Source organism: Anguilla rostrata, chromosome 9 (genome assembly GCF_018555375.3).
Source record: "Anguilla rostrata isolate EN2019 chromosome 9, ASM1855537v3, whole genome shotgun sequence".
In the NCBI taxonomy this organism is placed as follows: Eukaryota; Metazoa; Chordata; class Actinopteri; order Anguilliformes; family Anguillidae; genus Anguilla; species Anguilla rostrata.
Genome location: NC_057941.1, coordinates 12,659,408 through 12,671,161, shown reverse-complemented (window position 1 = coordinate 12,671,161; position 11,754 = coordinate 12,659,408). Strand labels below are relative to the sequence as shown.

Here is an 11,754-nt window from a genome sequence, read left to right as displayed (position 1 = left end):
CATACTCATCACGTCTTATTTTGCAGTATTGGCCTCTCCTTGGCTCCTGGGGGCATGAAAAGACCGTCATTGTGTCTGCCGGGACTCGGTCATCAATTTCAACAATCAAGCTGTTGACAAACTTGCTCTTCAGATTCTCAAAGGCTGGCTTTTGCAGGTGGCAATCATAGAGCTTGTCTCTCTTATATTTAACGCCTTGAAGAAAAATGCATGCTTTGGGACTTGAGGATGCACTGGGGCATGTTTCAGTGCTGCTTTTGTTCCAACCACCATTGGCTGGACAGTGGAAAAGTCCAAGTACTCTCTTTAAAAAAATGCTTTGAGAGGAGGACAAGCTGTGAAAGTATATCCCTCATAAAAGGACAAATTGCCATAAAGTTAAATTGTCTCACTGCCATTAAAAAATATATATTTTGCTTTGTCTTTATCCAGCACAATGGAGGCAGTCATGTGCTCCAGTACAAAGATTTCAGTGTTATGCACATGACTGTCACTGTGCTGTGAACAGACAGCCATCTCACCATATGTGGCAGGGTGAGGTTCAGCACAGGCTCCTGGGGTTTATTCTGTAGCTCATGCAACGTATTGCTTATGTTAACACAGCTTCTGTAAAAAAAGAAAATGGACTTCAGTTCTTGTTTAAATTTATTCACTTGCTCTGCAGACTTGATTGCATCAGTGGCAGAGTGCAAGCCTGTGTGCTGTACAGTACACTCCTATAAGCTGGGATTGTGCTTTTATCTCTGCTTTTGTACAACCTCCTGCTGACACCCAGTAATCATTGAAACTCTATCGGTGCATAAAGCAATGAGCTTTCTCGCTTCTGCCTAGATCAAAAAGGGCTCGTTGACATCTTGAAAAATTGTTGCTGTCTCGCCATCCACTACCTCAGAGTTTCTGTAGAACTGTATCTTTGCAGTGTTATTTTCTATGTACCTCAAATACATGATGAGACGTTTGCTATTAGCGATATTTGTTGACTCATCCAGAATTAACCCTCTCTCAGGACTTTCTGTCTTTAACTTTTGCATGTCTTCCATTAATGTACTTGTGATGGCCACCTGCATCTCAACTACCCCTGCGTTATAGTGCCTTAAGGGTGAACACTATAGATTTTGAACTGAGGGGCATTGCATTATCTTCAAAAACTTAACAGTCTCCATAAAATTTTCATTTTCCAACTCGTTCTTTGCAACAAACTATGTTGTTTTCAGGAGACCTATCAACTGCTCTCTGTCATAGGATTGTGCTGTTGATAACGCTTTTGACATACACAATTCTTCTTTAAAATGAAAGCATAAACCATGTGACCTCTCTGCTTCATGCTTACGTTTTAAAGCAGCATTGTGTATGTCCAAAGCGTTATCAACAGCACAATAGCTGCATTTGTGTGGACATTTCAGAATATTACCCAAAAAGACAAGTGTTCTGTATTACTTTCATACACATATTTTATTCAAATTTTAAAATGTGTATATGGTTTGTGCAGACTACTACAGCCCCCTTGGTAAACAACTAGGCTGCCTGTTTGTAGCATCAACTTTATTTAAACTTCATGAATGACATTTTCAATAAGTATAGCATATATTTCAACAGTATTGAATAGCATCTTCAAATAGGGAACAAAAACGTCATCAAAAAAAAAAAAAAAAATTAAGCTGAAAAAAAAAAAAAACAGACTTTGTCACATTTTCCATACATTGAAAAATTGAAATTGAATGCTTAGGGGCAAATGTTATAGTTTAAGGCAAAAGATTTCTACATATTTTCTTTTGATAGCCTTGCATTTTTCCAGGGTACTATCGAGGTTTGTACTGTAGAAAACAACCTTCCCGTTGCGTTGACCGGGGCCTCTGTCATTGCTTATGACGTTATTTCTATCGGACTGAGAATACATGTGACGTCATCATACCTCGACAAAGGGGAATGTTTGGCTCAGGCTAGAGCAGTTAGCTAAACGTAGACGGGTTTTTAAAATACTGCTTTCGTTTATTTCATTTTTTGAGAGAAAATGCCTAAGGTAGTGTCACGAAGTGTTGTTTGCTCGGACACTCGAGATCGGGAGGAATACGATGACGGAGAGAAGCCCCTTCATGTATATTACTGTCTTTGTGGCCAAATGGTGCTCGTGTTAGGTGAGTTTGGCAACGAGCTATCGATATCGATAACTATTCTCTTTCATTTACACGCTAGCTAAATGCCATTAGTAGCTAGCACGGTAGTTGTTGTTTTCCACATAATTTGCTCGACTGATATGGTACATTGATCGTGAAATGTTTCTCGCTGACGTTTTAATATTTGTCTTTGCACAGGACTAGTCTTAGCGTTAGCTAAAAATGCTAATGCGAGCTACTGTTTACACAACTCTGGTTTATAAAGTTATCCAGTTGAAGCCCATAAAATATGATTCCGTCTTCCGACTAAATTTATGATGTATCACTAATGATCTATATTCAGTATAATTAGCTAGCGTGTTATTTAGTTAGCGTTTGCTGGCCGCATATGTCTTGTCTCGAAGCTTATCTTATGCGAGTTCGAAGTTTAGGCCTATTTGATAAACTTGTTTTTTAAGTATTACAGAATTACACCACAATGTTACTGTGGAATGACTCTTGCCGTGAGTACACATTAAGAGTTGATATGTTTAAAAGTATAACTTTTGCTGTCATTATGTTTTGAATGACCATATATCAGGCATACTTCATGCCTATTATTTGTTTATTTTATAACGAAGGGGTTAAAATTCTTCGTGTACTGCACATACTACTGCTACATGCATGGGAGAGAGCAAATATAAACTAATTTCAGTGGTCGAGCGAGCCTACTGAGTCTTTGGGAAACAGGACATTTCAAAATCATTTTTTGTTGTTGTAATACTATACCATATCACAATAATAATATAAATGTATGTTGTTCATAATTGTATTGTGACATTTGTAAAAGACACATAATGAAATAAGACCAATAATGTTTTGGCAGTGTAAAAAAAAAACAACATTAATGCGACCGCTGATTTTGGGATCAACTTTCTTGTTCATTGTGGTCTGTAAGGAGCTTGATTCAAGAATCACTTAGGCTACCTCACAATAATCACTAGATGCTCAGTTGTGATGGCGATTAATGTAGTGTGATTCTGAGCTGGGCTGGGACTTTCTTATCGAGGAATTAATGAATCTGGAAAAAAATATATAAATAAATATATATTCACATCCTGTAGTTTTAGTTTATGCCAGAGCCATTGGTAACCACAAATAAGCACATGGAACTAGAAGAAATCGCCAGCAATATTCTGTTCAGTTTCAAGAATTATTAAATGCAGCGAAAACTACTGGCAGGTAAACTGTTATTTCAACAAACAAAGATGTAACTAGTCACAGACTCTAGGAGAAACCAAACGACTTCATTTTTGCTGGAGATGTTTCATGGCTTTTCATTCAAGTTTCAGATAAAATTTAAGCCACTAGTAAACATGTGTAACTAGAAGAAATCACCTTAAAATAATAACGTATTCAGTTAAAGTGTATTAGAGTTGCGCTGGGGTGATGCAATTTTAAATAGCGTCTAAGTCAGTGATCGGTCATCTCAAAACGTGCTTATTAGCTTATTTGATAAGTTTCTAAAGCTTATTTCTAAAATTCTAAAGCTTATTATTGGCCTTCAAAATAAGTTGTTGTATTTTTGCATCATCTCTGATTTGAGCTTGAAATAAGCCTGTAAATATTTGTAAATGCTCTTAAACCGACATAAAATACAATGTAGATTTGCGAGAATGAATCGGTCATAAAAAGACAAGGTGAAAATGGATGTGTGATCAGTTACTACCTCTTCTTGAAAATTTGGATAAAGTAGGCTAGTTCTTGATTGACAGCTGTTCACACAGTTATCTAAATGTGTTTTTTCCTGTTACAACTGAAATTTGCTTGTATTCCAGACTGCCAACTGGAAAAACTTCCCATGAGACCACGAGACAGATCAAGAGTAATTGATGCAGCCAAGCATGCTCACAAATTCTGTAATGTGGAAGAGGATGAAAACGTTTATCTCAAAAGGTAGATGTCATTTAAATCAGCACTCAGTCAGTTGTATCGGGAATAATCTATTCTCAATGGTTAGTGTGTTGTGCCAGTAAACACAGTCAGTGTCAGATATGATAGAATTTTATTTTTGACTCACAAATGTTGCGGGCCCACAAAACCAATATACAGTGTGAGCTGAATACTCAGTTGGCTTGGATGTATGTGTGTATTATTTCTCCGTATACGTCCGACTACTCCATAATGAAGCAATGCAGGTTAAGGACATTGCTGAAGTGTACAACTGCAATGTCCTACCCAGGAACCCAGTTCCTTACCCACTGTGCTACACTGTCGCCAGTGTCAGCTTCATGTCCATGAATGACTGTATAGAGAGCAGCTAGTCTAGTTATAGCTTGGCTACATTTATAGTTTACCCTCTATTTTGAATATAATTCAGTGGTTGGCCAGCTAGCTATCCGTGATTAAAAAAAACATGCTGTGAATCCATTTTAACTCAAAACCAAACTAAGTTTTTTATATTTGGCAATCTGGTTGAGGTACTATAAAGCGGAATTTCTTGCTAAGTGGTAGCCTATTCGGTATGGGGTATTTGCTGGGATGCTTAAGTAATGTTTGCTTTGCAATGGAATAGCATATTTTCATAAAAATTGACGGAGATGGTCAGTGCATTCCCTCAATGCAGGGCATTCAACGTTATAGCCTTATACAACGGCTCACCAACAAAAAAGTTGTTTGGTAGATCTGCAACAATATATTTTCTTTAATCTGTTCTTATTTGATTAAATATTCTCTATTTAATGCTTTTTTTTAAACAAAGACTACTGCAGGATAAATTAATAAATGGAGCCAAGTTCCAACACATAGTTGTACATGCGTTGCTTTTATGAGAAAATGAATACGATCACTTGGGCACACATCCTGTGAGTAATCGATCAATCCATTACTTGTACCCATCACTACTATATACTGTATACAATTTTATGTTCATGTATAGATTTTTGAGAGTTTTTCTTTTTCTACATGCAGACCAGAAGGAATTGAGAGGCAGTTTCGAAAGAAATGTGGAAAGTAAGTAACTTTTTGTCTTCCTTTCAATTTTTATGCATATGTCTATGTAGGCCTAGCCTATTTAATAGATATAAATTTATTTGTCCCCATGACCTTGCATGTCTATCATGGTAATTCATCCTGACGGTTCTGAAAATATCTTAGTTGGCCTCTTGGCATAGTCCATAGGGTGTCCAACTGTCAACCTGTGTACTCAGCCCCCGTGTGGCTGTGACCCCATCTCGGTTCGTGGCCCTCTCTGCTTTTCCTTGTGGGAGGGTTTTCCCTGCACTGTAAAATCTTGGGAGGGCCACCTAAATGCAACTTCGAGTCGCCTTAGGAAAAGTTTGAAGATGGAATTTAAATCGGTGTGAAAATTTCATTTAAATAAATGCCCATTTTAGATATGCAGAAGAGTGCATTGTGGTGTGGAGCAGAGTCAGCTTGGCAATGGATGTCAAACTTGCCAAACCAGTGGTTTAGTGTGGTGGACAGATGCTTTAGGTGACTGGACAACTGTTTTGCAGCTTTTACAATTTTGTTGTGGCAAATGTCTGGCGGCTGAAGCACGCCAATGTAGGCATATAGACTAAGTATGAGCAAGAAGAGGCATACAGTTTTTGATTTCTTTCAACTGTCAAAGAAATAATCTGTGTGACTGATGGCAAAAAGCAGAGGTAATTTTGGAAATGTCCATTTAACAGAGAGGAGTAGCTGAGAAAAACATCTACTGTAGGCTTCCATATTCATCAAGCTAGCGAGTCATAATCATCCAGCTAGTCTAGTCTAGCTACCTAGTGGGTGGATCTATTCCAGATCTATGGCTATACAAAGCTCTGTAATTTCTACATGGTGACGCCAAAGTGTATAAAAATACCTAAAAACTAAGAATGTGCACTTCAACCACGTGTGAATTGTTTTTGATTACAAATCTAAAATATTGGGTGTACAGACCCAAATCAAGTAAAAAAATGTCTTTGTCACGAACATCATGGAGCTCACTGCATATTATGCTATTATTGTCTTTGTATGTCACTTTGAAAAATGTTGGCTATAGTTTATTTTTTAAATGAGCACCATTGATTGAGTGTATTGATTTTTATTTTTATTATTATTACGAGAGGCAACACATGAGAAAACAAACTATTTCAACTATATTTCAAATTATCTCTATGCACCATCAGAGGATGAATGCATGTGCAGCCATCTAAAATTTAATCTTGGTGCTTGTTGAGCTGCCGTCCGAATGTGACGTGCTTTAAGTGGCAAACATACTTGGGGAAAAAAGACTATTATAACCTAATATACATCTGGCTGATCCTGTCATACGGTATATTGGTATAGGTAAGAAATACTTAAAGTAGTCCAGTTACTCATGCTTCAAATTGCAACAAGAGTAATTTGGCTACTTAACGCAATGCGTCTCTTTTGAATTTGACATTTTAGTTGGAATACTGGAATTGTTGGGCTTTTTTTTTTTTTGACAGACATCTTAATCTCTTTCTTTCATGCTGACATTCAAGTAGATGCATGCCCTACAGTACCTTCCAGGAAACATATTGATAATGGCATTTTCATGTTTGTACCTGCAGGTGTGGCCTACTTCTCTTCTACCAGCACCAGCTGAAAAACACCCCAGTTACGTTCATTGTGGACGGTGCAGTGGTGAAGTTTGGCCAGGGATTTGGGAACACCAGTGTGTACAGCCAAAAGCAAGAGGCTCCCAAAAAAGTCAGGGTACGTCCCTCTCCCTTTTCCTTGGAGTTTTATGTGCGTTGCTCTAGCAAGGATGTCAATTTTCTATAGGCTATATTTTACTGATACTTCACTTTTTTTGTAATAAATCCATTTGCAAATCTATGTTTGTCTTCTAACACCCTCTACCCTATGGGCCTGTCTTGGTTAAATAGAAGTACAACAAAGACAAGAGAAACACACACACCATCTTTAATCCAAAAACAAAAAAAATTGTTGAAGCGATAGGTCAGCCACCGCGTAGTTGGAAATATGATGGACTGCATGCAGAGATGGGAAACCCAGGTGGTACAGTCACAAACTATTGAGGTGGAATGTTGTGCCTCTCGCAGGTGGATGCGGCCCTTGGCCCTTGGTCGCATTCATTCATTTGAGCGGATGTGTGCGGTTTATTTTTCAGGTGCAATAAAGCGGCGGTGCATTAAATATATTTCCGTCACGTCAAAATGCGCGCTCATCAACGGACCATAAGATTGCCTTTTTGAATGAAAAAAAGCAGCTCTGCTAACATTTACACAAGGCTGGAAATTGACTGCCCTTCTGATAACGGGGTGTCATACCGTCGGCTAAATGTTTATTCTACAGGGTTTCTGTGCAAATGTTTTATATGACTCAGGCGATGCGTCATTCGGGAGCGGTCTACAGACAGCTAGGTGGCCCATGAAGGCATGACGTTTCGTGGTCTGGTGGAGGATATGGCGACCTCACACTTTTGCCACATGGCCGCACCTGCTACAGGTTTTCATACAAGTAGCCTGAAAACTTTCTAATCCGAATGATCTGTGTGGCAAGTAGGATTTAGCTTAGGGTTTGGCAGCTGTTAATTGCCCCTTTTGATAAATCACTCCTGAAAGTTTACCCAATGGAAAAAGCACAGAAGACTCCTGAATGCATACATTCTGTTACACACATTTATTAATTATTATAAAAATAATAATCCAAATTTTTTATGGGTTAATTGGACTCTAAATTGGTTGAATCAGTATGTATAAGTAAAGTCAAAACTGAAATCCTGATTCAGGATTGAATATGTTTATTGCTTATAGCGAAGAACAAGATATGCCAACTAGGAGAATAAAGTAATGTAGGCTCACTACTTACAATGAATTAATTGAACATTGACGGAGAAACCAGTCAACTTGACCTTACTTGAGAACAAATGAAAAGGACCAAAAAAGGAGGTAAACTAAGACAGAACAGCACAACTATGGAACCACCACAAAACAAAGAAGAAAACTCTTCTCCAAATGTATCTCCATCTTTAAAAAAAAAAAAAAAAAAACACTAGCTAAAGTTAACCTTCCCCTCAACAGTCATGAATACTTGACCCTGATGGAGTGATGCTACCCTGGGAATTTAAGTCATAGAAATTGTGACTTGTGGAAGCATCAAGCCTGGACATTTCTGAAGTTCAAGTTCTTGTATTGAATGCACGGTCAGGGCGTAAAGGTGTTCTATGCATCGTATATCAGTAGGGAAGGACTATAAAGGCAAAATGCAGTGATCAAAAAAACAAAAGTGAAGCTGAGTTACAAAAGGAATGAGCTTGATTTAAAAAAAAAAAAAAAAAAAAAAAACTGAAATATGACTGCTTTCCCTTATTTGAATGTTGTTCTTTTTCTGGCTTCAAAGTGCATGATGTTACATATTTATGGAACAACTTGCCTCTTCTAACTGCAAACTGATTTAATCCCTTCTAGGTGATGATGACAAAGAGAACCAAAGACATGGGGAAATTCAGTTCTGTCACCGTCTCCACCATCGACGAGGAAGAAGAGGAGATTGAGGCGGTATGTTATTACTACAATGATTCACTTCTCTTACCATCCATTTTGTTTTGCTTTTTTAAATTTTCTGGTAAATAGCTGTTGCTACAAATGGCTTGTTTTGTAGAAAAAGGTGTAAAAATTTTTTACATTATGGGATCTGTTGTTATGAAATTGATGGTATACACAGAAAGGTTGGGTGTAAAACCCCACGTTAGTGAAATAGTTTATAAATTGAGTCTGTGTTGTCATTCCCACAGAGAGAGGTTGCTGACTCATATGCCCAGAATGCGAAAGTCATTGAGAAGCAGCTTGAAAGGAAGGGGATGAGCAAGAAAAGACTGCAAGAGCTGGTGAGGTTTCCATGTGAACACGTTCATAACATGGTCGCCATGCTGTCCACATGCACGCAGTTACAAAATGATCTCCACGTGCACACATTCACAACATGGTCTTCGCGTGCACACATTCACAACCTGGTCTGCACGTAAATACATTCCTGATCAATCAATCAATCAAATTTTATTTATATAGCGTATTTTACAACAGTTGTCACAATACGCTTTACAGACAGCCCTAGCCTAAACCCCCACAGGAGCAAGCCTAAGGCAACAGTGGCAAGGAAAAACTCCCTGTGGCAGATGGGGAGAAACCTTGGAAGGAACCAGGCTCAAGGGGGAAACCCATCCTCCTCTGGTCGGCTCAGGGTGCCGACTGGTGACCAGCATGTCAGCCAGTTTATGCAGAAGATATGATAAGTGATGTGGCTCAGATGATGGGTGGGGCCAGGTGGCGGTGATGGGGAACAGCAGGTGGCGGCAGATGTGGGCAGGGTGGAGGCAATGACGAAGGAGGGGCTGGACCGCAGAGGTGGGGGAGACCAGACGACTCTCGAAGCACTCTCGAGGGTTGGGGCAAGAGCCCCGCCGGCAGCGTGGGGAAGAGGGTGGAAACAGCAGTTAAGGGATTTGCAATATACCAGACAGTGAGTAAGTGCCAGTGCTATGTATTGTGGGACGCCGCCAGGAGTAGAATATGGCTGCATATCTACTAGGACAGGGATGGAGAGCCCATGCAGTCATGAGGGTAGACAACCATACCCGCCTATCAAGAGCCAGCCCATGTAAAGTCGGGTCACAGCTGATTGACAGGTGACAGTAAGGAAAGGATTGCCACCTAGAAAGCTCTATGACTACAGGCTTCTCGCACCCTGTCTCCAGACTATAACTGATTGTAAGCTTGAGCATAGAGGTGCGTTTTTAATCTAGATTTAAATATTGAGACTGTGTCTGACTCCTTTATAAATAATGGAAGCTGGTTCCACAGTAGTGGGGCCCTGTAGGAGAAAGCCCTACCACCTTTTAGGTTCTTGGAAATTCTTGGGACTACCAAGTAGCCTGCGTCTTGAGATCGGAGTGACCTTGTGGGCTTATAAGGTAGGAGCAGGTTCGATATGTACACAGGTGCACGTCCATGCAGAATGATCTCTTATGTGATCTCCATGATATGATCTCTTATGTGCTAACATTCACAACATGATCTCCATGTGTACACAATCACAGATGATCTCCATGTTCACACACTCACCGCACGATATCCCACAATCATAATGTGATTTCTCAGTTACAGTGTGGTTTTTCAAATTCACATCATCCTTTGAATTGACAGTGTGATCTTTCCCATTCCGAATGATCACATTCATCATAATCATAATCTTAATTCGCTGGCAGTCTTTACCTCTTTGCCTAGTTGAAAATGTCAGACAACAGCATTATAAATAGTTGTACTTTGTGATTAGAGAAAATTAAATATCTCCATATTCATGTAAGGTGTTTGGCAATGGTGGGTTTGAGAACTTGCTTTTCATTAACACGTGGGTTTTGCCCTGATGACCACGTTCACTTCATTTGGGTGGCGTGGCACTCATTCCTTATTTTTGTATTACATTTTCCACTCACTGGAGGAAGCACACTCTTCCAGAATGCAGGGGGCTTTTGAATGTGTCAGCCTACGGCAGATAAGCGTAGCGCTAGCATTACACTGCTTTGCCGAACCCATGAGTCTTTCAAAACCATAGAACGTTTTGAGTTTCTACACAAAGCTCTTTGCAGTAATCAAGATAGCAAGGCCATCTATACACCCTTCTCTTGCATCATACAGTTTATCTCGCACTGCTTCAGGAAGAGCTAGATGAGTGCATGTAAAAACTTTTTTTTTTTAAATTAATTTTTTTTTTTTTTTTTTAGTTTTAACTTTATTCACTTTACTTTTCTCAGGCTAAATAGCCCACAAACAAAAAACGTCTTAAGACTTCATCTTTTCATCTGACTTTTCATTGCATATACTGTTGCTTTGGTTTGCTTAATGGAAAATCCTTCATGAAAAGTAAAAACAACCTCTGAATTTAGTTTCTCAGTTGTTGTTCCTTTTTTTAATTTTTTGAATACATACTTGCGGTAGTTTCAAGTATATATACAATTTACTAAGCAGAGGAAAGCAATTCTGATCGTTGTTTTTATTTTTATCCTTGTCAACAGGCCGAACTGGAGGCAAAGAAGGCAAAAATGAAAGGAACACTAATCGACAATCAGTTTAAATAAACGGCCATGGAGGCCTGGTGCAGGAGCTTTAAAGAGAAAACATCATTCAGAGAAAATTTCCCTTGAATTGAATTGAATGGCTTTCTGTGCAAACATTTGAGGGACTACAGCTTCACAGCTACTGTTGCTTTGTGCACACACTCCCAAGTAGTGCTCCCAGAACAAAGGACTTGTACAGAACTGTGTAGAATTTAATGACAGATTTAGATCCACTCTCTATCTTTGTTTTTTGTATTACTTAATTTTATTTCAGATTGAACTAATAAATACGTTGTGACAAAGTCTCATGTGATAATGTATTTTGAACATACATAAGGATACTGTGTACTAACATTCAGTGCATGCATAAAAGAATTGGTACATGGATTGGTACTCAGAATTGGTACATGGCACTACATGTACTTTATTATTATAGAGAAAGGTAATTGGTAATGATTGAAATGGAAAACAAGGAACTGGGATGTTAGCTTTAACATTTTGACTTGTATTAACACAGGCTTGCAGTACCACACTTATGTTAACTCTTACATTAAATATGCAGTAGTTTAA

General features: G+C 38.8%; 1 protein-coding gene across 1 annotated transcript; it reads left to right on the top strand.

The window, feature by feature from the left end:
- Positions 1–1,893: 1,893 nt before the first annotated feature.
- On the top strand, positions 1,894–11,487 carry steep1 (STING1 ER exit protein 1). The gene is made up of 7 exons (XM_064350432.1): positions 1,894–2,135; positions 3,932–4,049; positions 5,064–5,105; positions 6,677–6,821; positions 8,540–8,629; positions 8,866–8,958; positions 11,143–11,487. Exons 1-7 carry the CDS (start codon positions 2,012–2,014, stop codon positions 11,203–11,205), a joined length of 675 nt encoding a protein of 224 aa, XP_064206502.1. The 5' UTR covers positions 1,894–2,011; the 3' UTR covers positions 11,206–11,487.
- Positions 11,488–11,754: the final 267 nt, after the last annotated feature.

Excerpts from the sequence above, each read along its gene's own strand:
- steep1 (XM_064350432.1), top strand. The coding sequence starts at position 2,012 with ATGCCTAAGGTAGTGTCACGAAGTGTTGTTTGCTCGGACACTCGAGAT. Across the intron at positions 2,136-3,931 it reads CCAAATGGTGCTCGTGTTAG|ACTGCCAACTGGAAAAACTT; the intron begins GTGAGTTTGGCA and ends CTTGTATTCCAG. Across the intron at positions 5,106-6,676 it reads TTTCGAAAGAAATGTGGAAA|GTGTGGCCTACTTCTCTTCT; the intron begins GTAAGTAACTTT and ends TTGTACCTGCAG.